This window comes from Micromys minutus (assembly GCF_963924665.1).
Source record: "Micromys minutus genome assembly, chromosome: 10".
In the NCBI taxonomy this organism is placed as follows: Eukaryota; Metazoa; Chordata; class Mammalia; order Rodentia; family Muridae; genus Micromys; species Micromys minutus.
This window is the reverse complement of record NC_137979.1, coordinates 27111949-27134347: the sequence shown is the minus strand read 5'-3', so window position 1 is coordinate 27134347 and position 22399 is coordinate 27111949. Positions and strand designations below refer to the sequence as shown.

Sequence of the window (22399 nt, the reverse complement as noted above, 5' to 3'; positions counted from 1 at the left end):
ATACAGGCACTCATACAATAAATAACAAATAAATAAGTATACAACCTTTTTGATTTGTTAACCGTGGTGTACACCTCTAACTTCACTGCAAGAGGACCACGAATTTAAGGCCAGCCTTGTCCAAAACATGTCTAAAAAATAATTACAAAAAAGCCATATATATATATATATATATATATATATATATATATATATATATGCATGCTGACCTTCAAGGCACTCTGGGTCTTTATTATCAAGTAGAAAGAAAACAAAGAAAAAAACAAACTTTTTTTTGGCTTTTGCAGGTGACAAAAAATACTCTTCTTTTCATAGAAGAGTAAAGTGTAACACAGCACTTATACTTTCTTGAGAATATGGGATTATTTTACCGAGGATCTGAATTTTCTCTAAAAAGACAGAAATGATTTTCAATAAAGCATTTAGCAGTACAGTCCCATCACAACCAAACTGGATGAGTGGTTGTCAAAGAGAAGATGTACCAAGCAGCTATGTGTCCAGACGCTGGATTCCCATAGGGCTTTCTTCCCACTCCTAGGAAGACTCTCACCTCATAGGCTGCACTGGACAGATGGGGCATGTCAGCTAATCAGGTGCAGGTGTAAAGGAGGGTCAACCACTGCAGAGAGAGCTCGGGGTGTAGCTCAGTGATAGAACACTGGCCTAGCAGAAACCTGGCCCCAGCACTTCAAAATAACCTAAAAGATAAAGGAGGGAAAAACAATCGACTAGAATCAGACAGATCTCCAGAACCTAGGACTGTCCTTTCAGAACCCACTTCCTGAATTTTAACCTGGAGAAGTATTGTAGTGTTCCTCTTACCACCCAGGGGATTAAGGAAAAGAATTTCTGTGAGGTAACCAAATTAATTGATGGCACCTTCTCACTTGTGCTTGTTCAGTAGGAAATCTGTAAATCTGTGAGGCAATTAAGTGTCAGCGTGTGCTCTACCACTGAGCTTATGTCCTGAGCTGAGTCTTCTTTCTGTTCTTCTGATAACCTTGTACTGCCATGCCTTTGCTGTTCCCTAACCTGCCTGGCCAGTGTCTCTAGGGATTTTAAATATCCTTGTGTGCAGGCATGTTTGTACCGCTGTATATTCTTTGAGGTCTGAGGACAGCATTTAGAGTTGGTCCTTTTCATCTACTGTAGTCTCTGGAACTCAGACTCATCAGGTTTGCACAGCAAGATCTTTTACCTGCTGAGCCACCTCACCAGCCCTCTCTGACTTTTAAAATGCAGTTCCACATCTGCATAATTATTTTGGGTGACTCTTAGAAAACAGTGTTGTGTGAAGAGGAAAGAGGAGGAAGAAGAGGGGATGAGGAGGAGGAAGAAGAAGAGGAGAGAAAGAAAGAAACAAAAGGGAAAAATAATATAGTTTAACCAGGACCTTCCTGTGTAAAGACAATTCAGTTGTTGAATTACCAAATCACCAAGTGTCTACTCTGGTGCGGTCAGTATTGACTGGCGTGGGCTGAGTGAAGGGCATGGTGCAGCGGTCTGGGGTGCTCTTTACTCAGACTGCCTGAGAAAGTAAGCAAGAAGCTGGCCCAGAGCCACGGCCTCTGCCAAAGAGAAGCTGCCGTCAGGCAGCACTGGGCAAGCGGAAGCCTGCATCTCACTAAACGCTCTCACTGTCTGGATTTTTGCTTGTGTATGTTTTAACAATTTGAAATACATTATAAATATTTTATATTTGTGATTAAAACAATTTTATAGTGTATAATTATATATGATATATATATATAATTATCCATGAGTATATAAATCATATTATCTTGATATGTACCTCATTTAGAAAGGTGTGGTGACAAAGCAGAATTCCTGGCTGCCTTTGTCTAGATTTCTCAAAAAAATTTTTTTTTCCTGAGACAGGTTTCTCTGTGTAGTCCTGGCTGTCCTGGAACTCACTCTGTAGACCAGTCTGGCCTCAAACTTAGAGATCTGCTTCATTAAACCTGTGTGTGTGTGTGTGTGTGTGTGTGTGTGTGTGTGTGTGACAGAGAGAGAGGGAGAGCAAGAGACAGAAACAGAGAGACAGACAGACAATGACTATATACACAGACTGGTAGAAGGCTCAACAGGTAAAGGCACCTGCTGCTAAGCCTGTGAGGACCTATGTTCAGTCCCAGGACTCACATAACAGAAGAGAACCAACCTTGACTAGCTGTCCTTTGACATTTGTGGTCAAGCCATGGTACTTGTGTGCACTGCACACACGAACACTCTTTCTCACTGTCTGTCTCTGTCTGCTCTCCCCCACCCCTCTCTCGTTACTGTCGCTTTAAGAGTGAGTTCCAGGGCTTGAGAGATGATGGCTCAGTGGTTAAGAGCACCGGCTTTTCTTCCAGAGGTCCTGAGTTCAATTCCCAGCAACCACAACCATCTGTAGTGACATCTAATGCCCTCTTCTGGTGTGTCTGAAGACAGCTACAGAGTACACACACACACACACACACACACACACACACGCACGCACACTAAATCTTTAATAAAAAAAAAATCCCAGTGGGTTCCAGCAGAATCAGTAGGCCAGGAACTGTCATGCCCATTTACTTAGAAACTCAGGGATGTTGAACAAGTGCCCTCCAGCGAGTTGGCAGTGGCAGAGTGGACAGGTGTGTGGTCCTGGACAACTCATCGTCTGCTCCTACATGGGTGGTGATTCAAACCATACACAGTCCAGTGATTAAGGGACTAACCTAACAGTAGGACTAAATTCATCCCACTTAAGTTGTATTTCCTCACTAAACTACCTTTTTTTTCTGAATTTCACCTCTGGCTGACTATTCTTGGATTTCTGAAAATTCTGAGTAAACCTTGGCTTAACGGAAGTCCTGTTGACAGGGTAATGTGGCATTTCAGGTTTGTTCCTGGAAAGTTTCTGGCTTCCTCCTCTTAGCAGAGAGCCAGAAGCAAATTTAATTTTTAAGCATAGTTTCTCCTGAGAAAAAGTATCTGATGGGGAAGAAGCAAGGGGAACTAGAACATTACCATTCTTCCCACCCTCCACCAGGGGGCACCATTTCACCGTATTTTCTCTCCAGGTTCGTTTTTTTACTATTCCAAAGCAGTCAGTATAGATGAATGTATATATATATATATATATATAGTATATATAGGCAAATGCTCAGAGGCAAAGAGAAGAAACATTGAAATTATTCTTTTCTTAAAGCTACTAATTTATATTTTCTAGATTCCAGCCACTGGCATGTTATAACTATACAACTACTAATGTATATGGTCTTCTAGACATTTTCCTAACACATTTGCATTCATAAAAGTAACTTTATTTGCCTGGTGCAGGATAAGGTATTTTAGAGGTATATAATTTTGTTTGCTTGGTTGTTTTTTTGAGACAGGGTTTCTCACACAATCCCTGTTGTCCTGGAACTCTCTCTGTAGACTAGGCCAGCCTCAAACTCAGATTCATCTGCCTCTGCCTCTCAAGTGCTGGGATTAAAGGTGCGTGCCACTGCTGTCTGGCCTGCCTATCTATCTATCTATCTATCTATCTATCTATCTATCTATTTTTTGAGAAATGAACTCACTAAGTAGACTGAGACTCAAACTCGTGATCATCTTGCCTCAAACTCCCGAGTGCTGGGATTACAGGTATGTTTCATTATGCCTAACTTTACAGACAGATATTAAGTGAGAAACTTGATGAATTTTCCCAGTTGAAGGGCACCATTACTCAAGGAGGACCTTGAGGGCCAGCACAGTGTCCTCAGAGAGCTGTTGTTCAACTTCTAGAGTGAGAAGTAACTCCACCTGTTTTGGAATTGCATCAGTGGGGTTGTGCAGACCGTAGCCCTGTTCCTGGGTCTCCCCAGCAGTGGTGTGTAAGAATTAGCCATTCTGGCTCAGCTGTATTCATTCATCCCATGTTTTTCTGTAGTTTGTTTTATTATTTTGTCATGGTCATTTTTTTTTTTTTTTTCTTGAGACAGGGGTCTCACCAAAGTGAGACCAAAGTGCTGGCCAGCCTAGAACTCAAGAGACTCCCCTGGCTCTGCCTCCTGGAAATAAAAGCATGCACCAGTCCACAACCTTATATATTCGGTGTTAGCAAGTTTTGCATAAAAGGTCCGAACAACCTTCTAAGCTTTATAGGTCCTGTAGTGCCTGTCACAGCTTCCTTGCTCTGCCACTGTCGTATACAAGTACCATAAACACGTAGAAGTTGACTGATGTGGCTGTGTTCCAGTAAAGCTTCAAAAGAGAGCGAATGTCTTTGTCAGCTACTGCTTAGTTTTAAAAGAAATCCAGCTGAGAAGATGGCTCAGCACACACTGCTGAGGGGAAAATGTGTGGGGAGGGTTGAGTTTGGATCCTGAGCACAGATGTAGATGCTGGGCATGGTGGCTTGCCTATAATCTCAGCACTCAGAAGGTGGTAGGGAAGACTAGTGATTCGGTGAGCTTTGCATGTGAGTCAGAGACTCTGCCTCAGTACGTAAGGCGGGGAGTGAGGGAAACTCCTCATGTCATCCTCTGGCTGTGCATCTGTGTGTGCTCAGAGTATAGGCATACATGCGTGTACACATGCACACCATGTGCAGTGTACACAAAACTAAGACATTTTAAAAATAAGATGATTTTTAAAAGAATTAAATGTGGTATCAAGATCAAACTTCTTGAGATGTCATAAACAGCCCCGTAGTGCATCATTTCCCTGTGAAGAGAATTCCAAAAAGGAAACTAACAGCCAGCATTCTTTTTTTCTGTATTGTAGTCTCTGGCAAACATTGACGATGTTGTGAACAAGATTAGACTTAAAATAAGGTAAGTAATTCTGCGTGATTTTTAATGAAAGTGTATTGTTAATCTAATCATATCTGAATCACATTTTTTTTGCTGAAAGCACTGAAATCTCAAATTTAAAAATGATTTTTTTCTTGTGGCTATTCATTTAAATTCAATGGCAGAGTTTAATTTTTTGGCCCCTATTTAAAATGAAGGGAGCTGGAGCAGACTGTTAAAAACCAGTTATCATCAAGCAGGCTGTGGGGGTGCACACCTTTAATCCTAGCACTTAGGAGTAGGGACAAATGGATCTCTGAGTTCAGAACCAGCCTGTTTTATATAGCCAAGGCTGTACAGTGAGACCCTGTCTTAAAACATACCAAGACAAGACAAAAAAAATCTTCAGGGCTGGGAATGTAACTTAGTAGAGTACTAACCCGGCATAAAAACATGAGGCCCCAGATTCAATCCTAAGCATAGCATAAACCCATAAATCAGGTGTGGGTGTAAACACTTATAGTCTTAGCATGTGGGAGGGAGAGGCAGAAGAATCAGAAGTTCAAGGTCATCCTTGTCTACACAGTAAACTGGAGACCTGCCTGGGATATATGAGACCTTATCAAAAAAAAGGGGGGGGGGGGAGGAAGAAGAGAAGTTAGTTGACTTTCAAAGAAGGCGATGACTTTGCCACAATGTTTTAATGCTTTTATTCTTTAATCGGTTTGCCTTTTTTGTTGTGCTAAGGCCAGCCATGGAGATGGGATTATATCTTTTGGTCACCTGTAGCTATAATATTTAATCTGCAGGTTGACTTGGATGTGGCCCAGAATTAAACTCTGTGGTTAGCCCAGGGCCTGACTGTCCGTGTCCTCATCAGGTGCTTCCTCCCCAGTGGCCTTCTTCTTATCCACATTTGCATTTATAAATTCGGTACCTAAGAGGTACTGAATACACGTCTTTTCATTAACTATGTAGCTTGACTACACTGCTTCAAACTAATTTGGGGTGTTTGTGTGTGCTTATTTATTTCCTTTTAAAATATTTATTTATTTAGAGATGGGGTCTCTCTATATAGCCCCTGACTGTTCTAGAACTCAACTATGTAGATCAGGATGACTTCAAACTCAGAGATCCACCTGCCTCTGCCTTCAAACTGATAGTATTTGAAGGTAGGTATGTACCACCATATCCAGCTTGGTTTAATTTGATTTTTTTTAATTAGAGAAAATATTTTAAAACTTGAAAATGTTCATTTTGAGTCTAGAAGATGAGTTGTTATTCCCGCCCCCAACGTGCTTTAGATCTTTCCTTAAAGGGTACTGCCCCTTAAGTACGTTGTCCCACTGGTGCCTTAGGAAGCACAAAGAGGAGCTAGAGAAGGCTTATTTATTAAGAGCACTTATTGCTCTTAACACAAAAGGGCCCAGGCTTGCTTACCAGCTCTCACATGGTGGCTCACAACCGTCTAGAACTAGTCCTAGAGGATCTGACACCTTCTGACCTCTGCAGGCACTAGGCATACATTCATGCATACATGCAGGTAAAATAGTCATACATATTAAATAATAAAATAAGTAAATTTAAAAAAAAGCCTCTTTGTTGTTTTGCTAGCTTCAGCTTTAGTGGCTCTAGAGGAGATCTTAATGCTGCCAGAGTTTATGAAGAGAAGTAGAAACATCCTGGTGATCCAGGGAGCCCTGTCAGCTAGGCATTTCCTGCACTCTTGCTACGGTGTTTTAAATAGATGCTTCAGGCGCAAAATGAAGCTAACTGATAGAAATCTGGCCTCTTCTGGTGGAGGCCCTGTGCAGTGGCCCTTGCTGAGCCCAAGGGAAAAAGAAATCCCAGAAGCCATAGACCTGCCTCTAACACTGTCAGAGCACAGAGTAAGCTCTGATTTCACAAATCACACTGGCTCCTTGACCCTTTTAATGTCACCAAAGTAGAGACTTTGCAGTTGCTAATTTGAATCTGCTAGTTTCTTTCCATAAAACATCTCTAACTTTGCCACTGCTGGTTTAATCTAAAAACATTTACAGTCTTACTGGCCCTTTCAGCCACTTCTGAATAAGAGTTCTTGCCCTTCTGTAAACGAGATAATGCCTATGGCGGCACTGATGGCAGCTTCGTGTGTTTGTTTTGCTGCTTGTAGTTGTTTAGGACAATGCACTAAATAGGCACAGCCTGCAAAAGCTGGTGAGGAAATCACTGACTTTCTACCCAGAATAGAGGTCACTTAAATGACTCGTATCTTACTCCCTCCCCCCCTTTTCTTTTGGGCCAGGAGACTGGATGACAATATCCGGACTGTCGTAAGAGGTCAGACAAATGTGGGGCAGGATGGAAGGCAAGTAAGTGACGCATCCCTCTACATTAATTACATTACATTAATTACAGTCCCCTGATTTTTTAAAGACCAAAACCAAAACCAAACCAAACCAAAACAAAACAAACCAAAACAAACAAACAAAAAAAACCCAAGTGATCAAAATGTTGAGCAGTTTGTTCGCAGTTTGCTAGTCTGTTCCTATAAAGCAGGAAGCATGATTGACCGCCCCACCATGTCAGGGGCTCAGACCAGCCATGAGCTCTCACTCTGTATCCTCCAGACCCACATCACTCACATATTAATGCACAGCTCACCCAGAGCCAGCAGCCTGCATCCTGTGCTGGATGAACTGAAGGGCCCTGGTATTCATCATCCCAGACATGTCCATGTCCTGTGCTGAACTTAAGTGCCTGCTGTGGTCTGCAGCTTGGTTGCTGGAGAAGACACTGATATACGGTAGCCAGCCAGCAGAACTGGGTTTGTTCCAGTCTCCCAGTCTCACTAAGGAGGGCCATTGTGAGGGGATGAAGAGGAAAGAAGCTGTGGAGAGGACGTCTCTTCCGTAGTTAACCCATTTCTTGTTTCTTTGGATTGTCTTCTGAGAGAGCTGTGGTAACAGAAATGCTGAATGTGCCTTTCCTTTCCTCTCCACAGTGTCTAGCCCTCCCTTTCAATTAGTAGGCCTCACTCCTTCATTGTCCTGCTTGGCTTTTTGCATCACTGGGGATCAAACCCAGGGCCTTGTGCACATTAGACAAGTGTTCCACCAAGTGTAGGTGGTTTTGAGACATTGTTACCTGTGTAGCCCAGTCGTCCCACTCCAGCCTGCCACATGCTGGGTCACAGGTGCAGCCCACCATGGCCAGGTCTCCATAGCTGCAGTGTAGCTTCTGAAATCACTCTGTGCTGCTTAGCTGTAGAGTGTAGAAATGGAAAGTCCAAGGTAGAAATCTCTTCATCTTCAGCATCCCTGTTTCTGCTGCTAATAGCTCAAAGATGTCTCGACGATTACATTTTTCAGTTTTATATTTCCTGTTGTTGCTTTTTATTTATTTGTGGGCTTTCTTTTTGTATCTATCTTTATTTTATGTGGTGTACATGTGGAGATCAGAAGAGGGTAACTTGGAATTGGAGTTACAGATGGTTGTGAGCTGTTATATGCGTGTTGGGATACACACACACACACACACACACTCACTCACTCACTCACTCACTCACTCACTCTGGTGCATGTGATGGCCAGAAATCAAAGTCAGCTGTTTTTCTCAATTGCTTCTACCCTATATTTGTGACAGAATTGCTTACTGAACCTTGAGCTCATCAATTTGACTAAACTGGCAAGCAATCCCCCAAGGATCCTTCTGTTTTTGCCTCCCTACTGCTGTATCTGGCTTTTTATGGGTACTAGGATTGAACTTAGGTCTTTGTGCTTGAGAACCAAGTATCTTACCTACTGGGCCATTGCCCCAGATCTTAACTGCTGAGCTACGTCACAGCCCCTGACCTTGTTCTTATCACCAGTGTTTGCTGCTGTTAGCTCTCTAAAGGTATCCTGCTTCCTGACCTCTTATAGGTTTAACAATTTGGTTTTATCTACTGGGTCCCCTGTTAACAGGACCTTAGGAGTAATAATCAGGAGGAAGGTTCCTGAATTATGCTGATTGACTTCTATTTCTTGTGTCTTGCCATTTGCCACTTCAGAACACTCTGTGCCTTCTGACACACTGAGTAAAGTCAAACACAATTTTTTGCTGCTTGAGGTGGCCTTCAGTGTTTCCAAACTCTGTTTCTTTGTTTATCCTGAAAACTTTCTGCTCTGCCACATGCCGCATGCTTTCTGCCCCATGCATACTTTTGTACCTGTATTAGCTGTTTATCATTGCTGTGCCAAAACACCCAACAAGAAGTAGTTTAGAGGAGGAAGAGGTCATTCTGGCTTACAGTTGGAGGGGAGACATCTATCATGACCGGGAAGGCATAGCGGCAGGAGCACTAGGCAGCTGGTCACATTGCATCCACAGTCAGGAGGCAGGAAGAAGGGAATGCTGCTGCTCAGTAGTTTCCTCATTAGGTCAGGCTAGGACTGTAGCCTGTGGAGGTTAGGGTGGGCCGTCCTGCTTTCTTAGCGCGCTCTAGACAATGCTTCTCCACTTGCCTCTCGTTAGGCCGGCCGGCAGTCTCCTCTATTCAGGCCTGAGTGGATTTGTTTTTGTTGGCTTTTTTTTCCCCCTTCTTTCTTCCAGTTTCTACATTTTAAAACTATTCATTTAAAGGCCATTTCAAATACTGCTTTTTTAAAGAATGTTGTTTTATTTTTCCCATCTGAATAACATCAAAGGAATCATAATTTCAGGCCCAAGGAGACTTGACCTTTATCTGACTCTCCTCATCTACAGGGAGGAGACAGATGTGTGTCCTTCCTACTTGTCACTCCTCAGCCCTCTGCTGTGCCTGGCCTTCTGACTTCATGATCTCCCTTGGCTTACTTATCCTCTTGGTTAGTTTGTAGGCTTCTTGAAAGCAAGAACCCTTTTATTATCTTTACATTTCAGTTCAAATAGTCCTACATGCAACTACACTGAGTCTTTGGTGTGTCTTAGATTAACTTGGGGCTTCCCAAACACTAGGCAAGTATGTGTAGTGCTATGGCTGAGCTGCATCTCCAGCCTGTGGCTCATGTGTGACTAGGCCCAGGCTGCTGCTGTTTGGAATAGCACTACTGTATTTTTTGACTCGGCCTAGATTGAGAACAGCTCACCAGGAGAGTCTCAGGTATGTGAAATCCTAAGAAAGCAAAAAGAAGCTGATGATTCTTCAGGACTGTTTGTTGGGTCGTGCCCGATCCGAACACACCCTGGCCACTACCTGTGTGTCATGCTAGAGCAGCATAGGGGAGGGACCCCAGAAGGGGTGTGTCTCAGGAGTGCCTCCCCACCTTCACATGGCTGCCAGCAGGGCAGCTCGAATTTCAGAGAACAAGACCGTGTTTTCAAGAATGTTTAGATCGAATTTCAGTCTGTGATGGAATTTTGTGTTCGTCTCCTTGGAATCCAGACAGAGGAAGCCCAGAAGAAATAATCGCTTTTCCTGTCATCCCTCCATCTGTCTCCCCAGCAGACTGAAATGCAAGCTCAAGTGCAGGCTTTCAGTAGAGCGTGCTTGGTTCTGTCCTTGTCAGTTCCTAGGGCTAGTGACTCTGGTAGGTGGCTTGCTGATGGGAGTCTCCAGCTGACTGGCACAGATGAGGGGAATTATGGTGTGCCAAAATACTGGGGTTTATAGGTCAGGAGGCCCCATGTTCCCCTCTTACCTAGAGGACAAGCAGGATTTGCTTTTAGAACTTATCTTCTCGGTGGCTGAGAGCACGCAGGACAGCAGCAGTAGAGTCAGAGGGAGGCGCCCTGCCCAGAGCCCACCAGAGCAGCCGTGGAGAGACTGGCCTTACTGCATATCATAGAGTCTTATTTGAATTTGCTTGCTTTTTTGTTGTTTTGGGTTTGTTTTGTTTTTTGAGACAGGGTCTCATGTTAGTGCCTTATGACCCTCTGACTTCCACCTCCCAAGTGCTAGAATTACAGGTGCATGCCTCTAGACCTGATTCTCATGATCTCCTGAAAGACATTTTTAAGAAATTTACAGTTGGGGAGGGTCATCAGCATGTGCACATCAGCACAGGCTGGAATCCGAGAACCAGTGGGCGGAGTCAGTTCTGTGTCCTTTTCTATGGTTCCAGCATGGAGCCCAGCTTGCTAGACTCCACACTGCTCGCCGTCTCTTGGCCTTGTGAATTACATTTTAGCAGGAAAGTTCCTTTGTGTTCTCTCTCTCTCTCTCTCTCTCTCTCTCTCTCTCTCTCTCTGCGTGTGTGTGTCTGTGTGTGTCTGTGTGTCTGTGTGTGTGTCTGGGTTGTCGGTAGAAGATCAGTGTGTCTCCACCTTACTTTTGAAGCAATTGGTCTTTCACTGAACCTGAAGCTCACAGAGTGAGGCTGGCTAAACAGCAATCCCTGGATAGCCACTCTCCAGCACTGAGATTATAGGTGCATGCTGCTGCACCCACGTTTTCTGGGGTGCTAGAGATCAAACTCAGGCCCTCATGCTTCTTCACTGAGCACCTTACCCAAACCCCGAGGAAAGTTCTTTTTAATTGTTTGGAATTGGGCTTGGTGGTCATGCCTTTAATCCCCACACTCAAAGCACTCAGGAGGCAGAGGCAGGAGGATCTCTGTGAGTCCAAGGCCAGCCAGCTTGGTCTACAGATAGAATTCTGGGCCAGTCAGCTACATAATGAAATCTTGTCTTAAAAAGTTTTTTTGTGGGATGGAGAGATGATTCTGTAGTTAGGAGTGCTTGTTGCTCTTTCAGAAGACCTGAGGTTCCTAGTACCCATGTTGGGCAGCTCACAGTCACCTATAACTACAGCTATAGCAGATCTGATGCCTTTGGCCTTTATGAACACCACACTCCTACGTACAAGCCCACACCTAGACACATGCATACACAGAAATAAATACTTAAAAATATTTGGGCAGATTTTTAAATAGAAAATTCAATGAGGCTGTTTTTAGTTTCTAGAATACTTGCTGCTTGGTTAGCAATCAGTTAAATAAACATTTTGGAAAGCCTTTGGTTGTTGACTGCCCCTCATGTGGGTCTGCATGAAGTGGTCTAGTCTGTGACTTCTAACCAGACTACAATGCTCTTACAAAATTTCTGTGACACCAAGTCCTCCCCATTTTCATCTGTTGAGATCATCAATCCACAACTTTAATTAAATGTCCAAATGTTGAAAATGTGTGGACAGTGAGTCAGTTCAGCAAATACATGCTCTGATATGCTCTAAAATGTGTGCAACTTTCCAAGAATTAAAACAGACAACTAGAAGGTAGCTAGAAGGAGGTGACTGTAAGAGCAGGTTAGAGGAGGGAAAACTGGGATTGAAGTTGCAAGAGGGGGAAGCATGGCCAGTTCCCAGGGAGCTTGCTGAGAATCGCTGACACATTTCCCACTTTTTCTCTTGTGTGCAGCTTGGCCACAGCACGGCTGTTTCTTTGAACAGAGGATGACTGAGGTTTAGGAAAGGAAGAGAATCAATAGCATCCTCTCCAGCTCTTTGCTTATTGAAGTCCAGGTTTGGAAAAAGCTGTAGACAGTTGTAGCGTGAGCTTCAATCTAATCAAAGTTACTTTCTATGGCTTCTTTGACAGTTTGTGATTCTGCAGAAGTATAAAAATGTATATGATCACAACTGTCCTGGCCCACAGGGTGGACTCTTCCAGGTGTGCTCAGCTTTAACTGTGAGAAACCTCTCAGACTGCCCTGGGAAGGGAAGTAGACTCCTCCTTAGCCCTCATCAATCTCGGTTCTGCCAGGTGGACCACATACACCCAACCCCTTTCCCTGGGATAGTTTCTGCCGTTTAGAATGGCTGTGGGCCTCCTTTTCTGACATAATCATCCTGGATTTCCTTAATTCTCTGATGTTATTTCTAGAGCTTTCCCTGTTATTAATGGGATTTGTCAGCATTCCCCTTAATGTGAGATCCTCAAAGTAGACACTGTATAAATGTTCAGGGGGTGCTCTATCTTCTTGTTTGAGACTGGAGCCTTGTGAGGAATCCCTTTCTAGGGAGACACAGATCAATCTACCCTCTCCTCACAAGGTCCCAACAGCAAACCAAAATACAGTTTCACCAGAAGTCACGCTGGGGAACAAATGAGTTTATAGAATTTACTTGCAGTGTATGGGCAAGGGGTTACTGACAGGAGTTTGGGTGGCCCCAAAGAATGCTTGAAAGTCTTCACCCCATGTGACTGCTAGCTTCCTCATAGCAACACACATAGAAGTTCTACTTTAACCTTCACCAGCCAATGTTCTCTAACTCCTCCCAAGATTCTCAAGCCATGTGCAGTGTGGCAGAATTGCAGGCAGATGGCTTGGAAAACCAACTGACTTCTCGGATGAGAGTCCAGTAACCTTCCCACGCCCTTCTTTTCTGAGGGGACGCCATCTCTCTACAAACCAAACGGTTACTGATGGATTTGTCAACCCCTGAAATTAACTACATTTTCATGTGGATAGACATATTCTGGAGGGAAGACAGTGATTCTTTTTTCTGGAGGCTCTGGGGGAATTTGCAGCTCTTTGGAATTAAGTGGCACTGCTGAAGATCCTGCTCTCCTGCTCCCCAGGGGTTAGTGGGGGGTTCAGCAGCCATATCACTTTGTTGGCCTCCACAATTGCTAGCCCCCTGCAGCCCCGTAAGGATGGCCTTGCAGGTAAGAAAGCAACATAAACAGCTTAGGTTGCCAAGTGTGTGGTCCTTTGGGAGAGTGCACGAAGGGAGACAGTTGTAGCTCAGTCGTCAGGGCCGAATGGAGATCTGGCATTGCCGGATCTATCAGTGTTTCAGGAGAAGTCAGGAGTCTGGGTTTTCTGTGCCTCTCCCAGCTCTATTAGTTGGCTTGTGTTTTTCCCAAACACTGTAAAGGCCAAACAAAACATGTGTGGGCCAGCACTCTGCACCACTGCCCCGGGTCTTGCTCATATGAACCTCATTTAAACTCTCTCCTCTGTCTGTTCGGTAGATTCTTTATAATTTGTGCCAGACTTTGTATGTCCTACCCTCGGTTGTATCTCCTGTTTTACTTGATTGTTTGAACCTACCCAGGTCGCTGTAATCTCAGTGACTTCACCATCAAATCTGCCACATGTGCCCTCTCTCTCCACTCAAGCTGTTGATGAAAAAGTGGAGCAGGCTGGCTTCAGAACCCTGTGCTCTGTCATCAGACACTTCCTGTCCCCTCCTCATTCTTACTTCAGTCTACAGTGCCAGGCCCAGAAAACACAGGATTCTTACCTGTTCTTCGTTATCATCCAGGGTATGATGATACCTCTTCTTCTGTGTGTGTGTACATGTGTGTTTTGGTTTGCTTGCTTGTTTGTTTTTTAAGATTTATTTTTATTTATGTGTCAGCGTGTGTAATGCATGTATGGGTTCTCATGAAATTACAAGCAGTAGTGAGCTGCCTGACATGGGGAACCAAACTCATGTCCTCAGGAAGCCAGCAAGTGCTCTTGACTACTGATCCATCTCTCCAGCCCCTCCCCTTTTTTATTTTTGAGACAATATCTCATATAATGGACCAGGCTATGCTAGAACCAGTAGGCAGACCAGGCTGGTCTTGAAGTACTGATCATCTTTCTTCTGCCACCTGAATTCTAGGATAACAGGTAAGGCAATATCTTGCTAGACTCAGGGCCATGTTTCCTAATCACTGTGTTTATTTTCTCCAGAAAAGGAGGTTAACATACTTAGTTGCTTCACTTGTAATAGAGACACCATGAAATTTATAAACCAAATCTGGAAAGTGTGCTGCTTCCCAAGGAGAAATTAGCCATTGCTTTCCATCATTAAAAATTAGCACCTCATCTAATTCAAGCATCAGAACAGAAATAATGTTTCCAAGACCGAAGTAGGTCAGTGTTAGGATGACCACACGGTGCTGATCCTTAGTGTGTAGCTGAGTTTGCTCTCAGCAGTGTAATGGAGGAGTGTGTGTGTTCCGCCTTCACCATTCTTAGTTATAACGTCCTCTCATCCTTCCTGGGGAAAAGTTAAGCCCACTGACTGATGACATTAATTAGGAAAAAATGACAGTACTTTTAAAGAATATACACATGCACACACACACACACACACACACACACACACACACACACACACACCAATTGTCAGTGGAGAATGGCAGTGCACATCTACAATCTCAGCACTTGGGAGGCTTAGGCAAAAAGATCATGAGTTTGAGGCCAGCCTGGGCTACATACTGAGGACCTGTTTGTAATAAATAACTAAATACATGAATGAATAAATGAATGAATGAATGATGAATAAACAAATAACATCTGCTTCTTGGTTTCTCCTTCTAAATATACCACTTTAAAATGCTTAAGCTTTTTGAAGTATAAGCTATTAGTAACTTCCCATTAGTAAGTAATTGATACCAGCTGGACATTCTCCAGCAGCTGACCACAGAGGTGCAAACCACAGCACCTGTCCCCACACTCCATCCCTCACCGTCTGGGGCGTGTCTGTGGATCTGTGTTTGTCTGTCTTTCTGTCCTGTGTCTCTTTTTTTGCATTGTCCCTTTCAGAATGTTTTTAGGCTGAAATTGCAGTGATGTGAGCGTGTCCCAGGAATGCAGACAGCACTGATTGATGGAACAGCCTGGCTGACAGCCTTCCCTAAGCATAGTGTCTGTCCCTCATATGGCTTGAGCCTGGCTCCCACTCCCTACCGGGACTTCTTACATCTGGTGCAGAGGCTAAGGCTGGCTTGTCTTTCCTTGACAAGTTTGTATCCATGTGAATGTTCTCCTTTGCTTGCTTCTAGAACACGTAGCTGTGGCTAAAGCGAGAGCTTTTGCTTATTTAGCTCTGCGTGTGCCTGGTTTAATCTACTCCTAAAACACATGCTTTCATTGCGCGTGAGCCCTGATAGCACATTGTCTTCCATTTAGTGCTTTGAGACAGGGTCCCTTTAAGTAGCCCAGGCTGGCTTCAAGCTCAGGATATAACCCAAGCTGGCCTTCGTCTCAGTCCTCCTGTCCATCCTCTCACATGCTGGGTTTACAGGTAAGAGCCACCATACTTGGCCCACCATGGTGGTGCCTTTTTATATTTTTCTCACGAACATAGCTACAGACTCATTGGACCTCTGCCATTTGTCCTGTAGAACCCTCATTTTCAGGCAGCCTGTGAGGAATCTAAACAGCTATTTTTCTCTGTCCTCTGACTAAAGCTGAACGTTTCAGTCCTCAGAGTTAGCCATTGGGCCGTGTTGCCTGTCAGTGTGGTGGCATGGTCAAGTTGACAATGCTTGAGCTGAGCCTTGAATTTGAACTTCACCTCTGCTGTTTTCTGTGTCTGTAGGACATGATACCTCTTTCAGGTCCAGATTCATGCTCCCTCTACCCTCCTTTATCTCTTTTAAGACAGGGTTTCTCTGTGTAGCCCTGGCTGTCCCAGAACTTGTTCTGTAGATTAGGCTGCCCTGACTCAGAGATCTGCCTGCCCCAGCTTTCTGAGTGCTGGGATTAAAGGTGTCTGCCACCACACTTGGCCTTTGCCCCAGGTTCTCATCTGAGCCATGAAGATATTGCCTTCCTCAGGGTGGTGAGGTGAGGATAAGAATGAATGTATTTTAGACACCCCCCCAACTGCTGGGCTCACTCAAGTTTAAGAGGGGCTGTAATGTTGCGGGTGTGGCTGCTGATGGTGACAGCCCTTGGAATACCTGTGTCCCAGATTCTGTATGTCCAGATATCTGCTGGATTCCTGTGTCTTTCCCATTCCTACTGCCCTACTTTAATGCCACTCCAGGGACCTACCTGTCCTTCTAAGCGCTGAGCCACACTCTCAGCCCACGTTTCCTGCTTCATGAGCTAATTTTATATATGTCACTTATTCAAAATTCTTTGACTCTGATGTCTAAGTTTCTTTCTGCTGCTATCTCAGTTTCCATTTGTTTTCTGTGCAAAAAAAAAAAGTTGTCTTTCCTGTTCCGTCCCCTACATTGAACTAGATTAGCCAACATTAGCCAGCATGGACTTTTCAAATGACTACTTGTCATTTCTGCCTTTTCTTTTTCATTCATTATCTTTTACTCATGTGCTCATTGTGTGTATTACTTTTTTTTTTTTTTTTTGAGACAGGGTTTCTCTACACCGGTTGGCTGGCTGACTGTACTGGAACTCACTATGTAGACCAGACTAGCCTCAAACTCATAGAGATCTGTCTGCCACGGCCTCCCTACTACTGGGATTAAAGGCATGTAGTACTATGATTGGCTCATGTATACTACTTCTTCTTCCTTCTCTATCTTATTTGACCTTCTTTGAAAAAAAAAAGGTTTTGTGTGTGTGTGTCTGTGTGAGGAAAGGAGGGAAGGAAGGAGAAAGGGAGAAAGAGACTATGTACATATATGTGTGATATGCCAGTGCATGCACCTTTGCACAGCATATGCAGGCCAAGGAGGCTGGCCAGTGTCCTCTATCACTCTCCACTGTATTTGAGACAAGGTCCCTTATTGAACTTGGAGCAAGGTTGCTGTTTAGCAAACCCCCTGTCCTGTCCCCACGGTGTGGGGTTACAGGTACATGTGTGATCATGCCTGGCTTTTTATTGGTGCTGGGATCTGAGCTCAAGTATTCCTGCTAGTTTAACAAATGCTCTTATCTATTAAGCCATCTCTGTGTCAGCTGAGGATAAGAATCTTAAGGGGAAGGCTTTTTTCTGAATACCACATTGGCTACATCTTTAGTTTTCTAAGGTGGTGTCTGCACTTGTGCTGACTCACACAGATATGGTTCTGGTTCTTAGAATAGATGCATGCACCTGAGTTTATGTGTCTATCCCATGTTTGCAGGGGCCCGTGAAGGTCAGAAGAGTACACTGGATCCCCTAGAACGAGAGTTGCAGACAGTGGGTGCTGAGAACCAAGGCTGGGTCCTCTGCAGAAATTGTTTTATAAAATTTCACTTGAGAACAGAGCTAAGTGTTAAAGGACTATGTTTAATTATCCTCTTTACTTTTTTTTTGCTAAATTTGGTTAGTTAATATGGCATACAGAGGCAGGCTTGGTGGAGGGTGGCACATGCCTATGACCCCAGCACTTGAGGGCTAAAGAAGTAAAATCTTGAGTTCAAATCCTCTGGGCTGCATGGTACAACCTTGCTCCAAAAATCAAAGAAAGACATAACTTTTGCCTCTTCATTCACATTGCCACATTTAAAAACCATTTTGTACCCACTATTGTGTGTCTGTATGTAAGTGTGGGCTGTGTACGAGGGCATTTATATAGAAGTCAGAAGACAACTTTGTAGAGTTTACTCTCTCCTTCCACCTTTATTCGGGTTTGGGAAACCCAACCTAGGTTGTCAGACTTGTGTGCTAAGTATTGTTACCTTCTGAGCCTTCTTTCCATCCCCATATCCTTTTATTTTCGACAGTTTTTTTTGAGATAGAATGCACACACAATATAATTTATCTGTTTAAACCGTCTCTTTATACTACTCAGTCTCTTGATGTTGTAGGTTGTGAATATGGAAAACTACATAGGATGCATGTGACATAATGCACTGTAGCGTTGATCACAGCCACAGTGCTGTGTGAGAGTCACTGTTCCCTGCATCTCATTTATCCTGACAGAAGCTCTGGAATCATTAAGCAGAAGCTCCTGTAGCCTCCAGTAATTTTCCCTGTGGATTTTCCTTTTCTAGTATGCCACATAAATGGAATCCAACAATATCTATCCTTTTGTTTCTGATATATTTTGCTTTTATCTGCAAGGTTTGTCTGTATCAATGCTGTGTACCAGAACTTCATCTCCTTTATGGCGGAGTAATAGTACCTTATATGGACCCACAGCATTTTGGTTTTCCTTCCATTTGCTCAGGTCCATTCTTTTAGTTTATTTCAGTAAATACTTGAGATAGAATTACTGGATAATTTATTTTAGTATTTAATCTCTTTAGAGACATTTCCCACATTGTTCACAATGTTAGTGCTTTTCTTTTTTGGCTAAACACAGTACATAAGCATGCTTCCTATTTAGCCTTCACTTAAAGAGTGAAACTCTATGTTTCAGATAAGCCATTCATAGGCTTAAGCTTTTTGTACCAGCTAAAACCACCCTGCATTTGTCTTTGGCTGAGTTAACAAGTTCAACCATCAGGCTGTTTCCTTCCTGACCATAGGCTTACAAGTCCCACCCGTCTGCTGCGTGGTTATTGAAAATAGCCTTAGAAAACCAGTGTGCCAAGTGGGGGGAGGGGAGTTTTATTCTTCCTCTGAGCCATGCCCACATAAATTGGCCCAGCATAATGGTTGCCACCTCTCCATTTCCATGTTAAAAGCACTCAGGTACAAGCTGAGTCTGGAGTCTGCACCTGAAGAGGTGGGGTCCCCATCACCAAGTCACTGTCACTCTTGCTTTGACTGCTAGCACCTGGAGACTTGGAAAGGAGAATCCCACTTTCAAATTAGGTCTTTGCCTTAGGGGGCAAAATGGCAATTATTCTGTTTACCAACAGGCAGAGCTTTTCTGGGTCTCAGGTCTTTAGCTCAAGAAGTCATTCAGCTGTGTTAAAACAATGGGTGGGAATCTGAAACCCTGTCTTCACATACAAACTTGGCCTCCATTTTTCTTCCCTCTTTTAGCCACAGAAATACAGTATTTAGAGCAATATGGGCTCAGCTGTGTTTGTTCATCATATTTTCATTAATAATGCCTAGCTTTCAGGGTAGTCTATAATAAAGCTGTAAAATATCCTTTGCTCTGACTTGGACTCCCAGCTCTCTTCCAGGGGAGAATTAATTTTGTAAAACCATAGACAATGCTTTTCTAGTCTGTTTTGGTCTGGTGTTTTTCAGTTGTCTTTATTAAAGCTTTTTTTTGAAAGGTTCATAATTTTATTACTGGACAAACATCCTACTTTAGACATGAACAAGTCTTTAGGTTAAAAATGTTAAAATCCATCTGGTAGGTCTAATCGATGACCACCATTCAGCATAAGCCCTCAGTCTCGCAGTTGTGTGAATCCTCACAGGCCCAGCTTCGTTCTCCTCCAGTGTCTTCTCTTAGAGTTGTACCTGATTTTGTTACCAGTTTTCATCCGAATCCACTGAGGAATAGGATGATTTTGCTTTTGTTTCTTGGCCAGGAATCGCTTGATTCTGAAAGTCTTGTGGGACGACATGGTGAGAGGTTGTGTCAGGCGTGGTGCGCACAATGGCAGAGGAAAGAGCTATTAAAGCTTTTAAACAAGAAACTTGTTAGTCTCTCTCAGTAGCATTGAATCACATACCAGGAGCCTAATTTCTTTTATATTTTCATTTGTTTTTGAGTCAGGGTTTCAGGTAGCCCAGGTTGGCCTCAAACTTCCTATGTAGCTGAGGATGACCTTGAATTCCTGATCCTCCTGCCTCCACCAGCTGCTAGGTCAGGATTCTGATTTCTGTTTCTCTGGGTTCCTTTTGGTATATGATTCTGATACCCAGACACAGTATCATAGCATAGCTATGGTTAAAGGGAGACACTTCTATAGATGTGCTTACTAACAAGATTCAATGATTCCAATATTGGTTTTGTTTGTAATAAAGCAGAAGAGAGTAAAGGAGAGGTATCTGAGTGGGTAAGAGTACTTGCTCTGCAGGCACGAGAACCCGAGTTCAAATCCCCAGCACTGACATGAGAAGCCCTGTGTGAGATCCTGTGAATACTTGTATCCCTAGTGCTCATTGTAGTGAGTAGAGGATGGCTGCAGCAGAGAGCGGTAGAGAAGATGGCCTGATGTCTTCCTCTGATGCACACTCACGTGCACATACCAAACACATATATGAACTACATGCACTCACACACCCCTAAATGACTGAGTAAATACAAATGAAGCAGGAGTAAAGGTAAATTGAGAGGGCTTTGTTCTAACTCAGACCTAATTACTCCCTCTTGCTTTCATGTCACAATCAAATAGTTTTAATATTAGTTATTATTATTGTATATATACATGGTCTGTGTGTGAGTGCAGGTGTGTGGAATTCAGAGGGCAACTTTCAGAAGTCAGTTCTCCTTTTCCACCTTGTGTATGAGTTCCTTGCCTGAATACGTAGGTGCACCACATTTGTACCTGGTGCCCTTGGATATCAGAAAAGGTTGTGGAATCCTTTGGATTTGGGGTTATGGTCATGAGTTACCATGTGGTTGCTAGGAATGAAACACGAGTCCTCTGCAAGAGCACCATGTGTCTTAACTGCTGAGCCATCTCTCTAGCTCCTCATTCTTTATGGTGATGAGTATTGTACACACAGCCTCAAACATGCCAGGGAAGTGCTCCACCTTTGAGCTCTAGCCTTAGTCTCCAGTTGCCTTTTGAATTAATAACAAATACTTAGAAGCAGATCTGGGAGCCACTCTTTCTTGCTATAGAGCCCAAGAAACTAACGGATGCACGTGGGCATCCCAACAATAGCAGTGCCTGATGCCTCTGCCAGCACAGTGGAGATATGACTGCAAGCGAAACCCAAGGTTGCAAAGAGCCCTTTGTCCACAGCACACCCCACTGGCAACACTAAAATAATGGGGATCACTGAGCTCCCAAAGCAAGTAGGTGAAGCGGGAAGAGGGCACATGCAGGTGAAGTCTCTTAGCCACAGCAAATCCTTTGACAGGGTGTCCAGATACAGGGAATTAAGATGAAGTAAGGAACCTTTGACTTGGCGCTGGAAGTCTGGCTGTTTGTAGGAAGCCATTCTTTGTTACACTTGGACAAGCTGTTCTCTCAGTGTGCCTGTTTCCTAGAGTATTGAATTTCTCTACCTTTTATTCAGCAAAAGCAGCTGAGGCTTTTTTTCTTAAACATTCCTTTTCTTTTGCCATTTGGGTTGGCTGCTCTGAATATTCTCCCCCACAAGGGTTGCTTTTCATCCAGGGAAGCTTTGCAGAATGCTCTGGTGTGCCTGTGGGTTCAGGGGAGTGTGTTTGGAGCTGTGAGCGATAGCTGATAGAAGCAGAACTTGAAATGTAAATGTTTAGTCTTGTTGGGCACTGCTGGTGTGCCCCACCTTGTCTTAGGATTTTAACCCCTGGCTCACGTCCCAAAAACAATAAAAAACAAGCTCATCGGTTCACATTTTTTAGTGGATGTGGTTTGCGGAAATCGTAAATAAAAGTAACTTATGTGGAACAGAGCATTTTAGCAAATAAGGTGAGAATTGCTTCCTTGCTCAGCACATTCTTTTGGTTCAGAGATTTGGAAAGAGAACAGTATTGTAAATAAACCTCCTTTATACTCCAGGTTTCTGAATGGACTGCGGAGGAGTCCATGTGGCCCTGACCAACGCTGCCAGCCCAGTGTATGCAGGAAAGCACAGTGTCGTGGTCTGAAGGGCAACAGGGAGAGTCCTTTAGCCTCTGCAACTGTTGGACATCTTTCTGGAAAAGAAGCTGCATTTGTACTATTGCTGAGGCTTCTTAGAGCACCTCTGCTCCAGCTGAGGATGCCTTGTTTCCATAGCAACAGCACTGAATGGTTGAATGGAACAAGGTGGCCCACAGTTTCAGAAAGGACTTTCTATAAATAGAAGCTACTTACTTGGATGTTTCTACCATTAGTGGATGTCATTAGAGCCTCTGTTTAGAACTCAGATTTATCTCTAGCCAGTTTCTGCTTTCTAGAAGGTTCTCTTACTAATGCTGTGGAATGATTCTTTTATTCAAATCTCCACGTGTCATTCTTCCCTTTCAGTTATTTACATCTCTCTC

General features: G+C 43.6%; 2 protein-coding genes across 2 annotated transcripts in view; one reads left to right on the top strand and one right to left on the bottom strand.

Annotated features, from left to right (window-relative positions):
• The window catches only part of VPS53 (VPS53 subunit of GARP complex), a 126348-nt gene that overhangs the window by 6639 nt on the left and 97310 nt on the right, over positions 1-22399 (top strand). Inside the window, exons 3-4 of the mRNA XM_080923813.1 lie at positions 4741-4790; positions 7036-7102. Coding sequence (XP_080779939.1) covers positions 4741-4790; positions 7036-7102 — 117 coding nt within the window. The remainder of the gene's footprint in view (positions 1-4740; positions 4791-7035; positions 7103-22399) is intronic.
• On the bottom strand, positions 19683-19838 carry LOC308425047 (large ribosomal subunit protein eL39-like; the record flags this gene model as incomplete). Its single annotated transcript, XM_080922240.1, has 1 exon — positions 19683-19838. One exon carries the CDS (start codon positions 19836-19838, stop codon positions 19683-19685), a length of 156 nt encoding a protein of 51 aa, XP_080778366.1.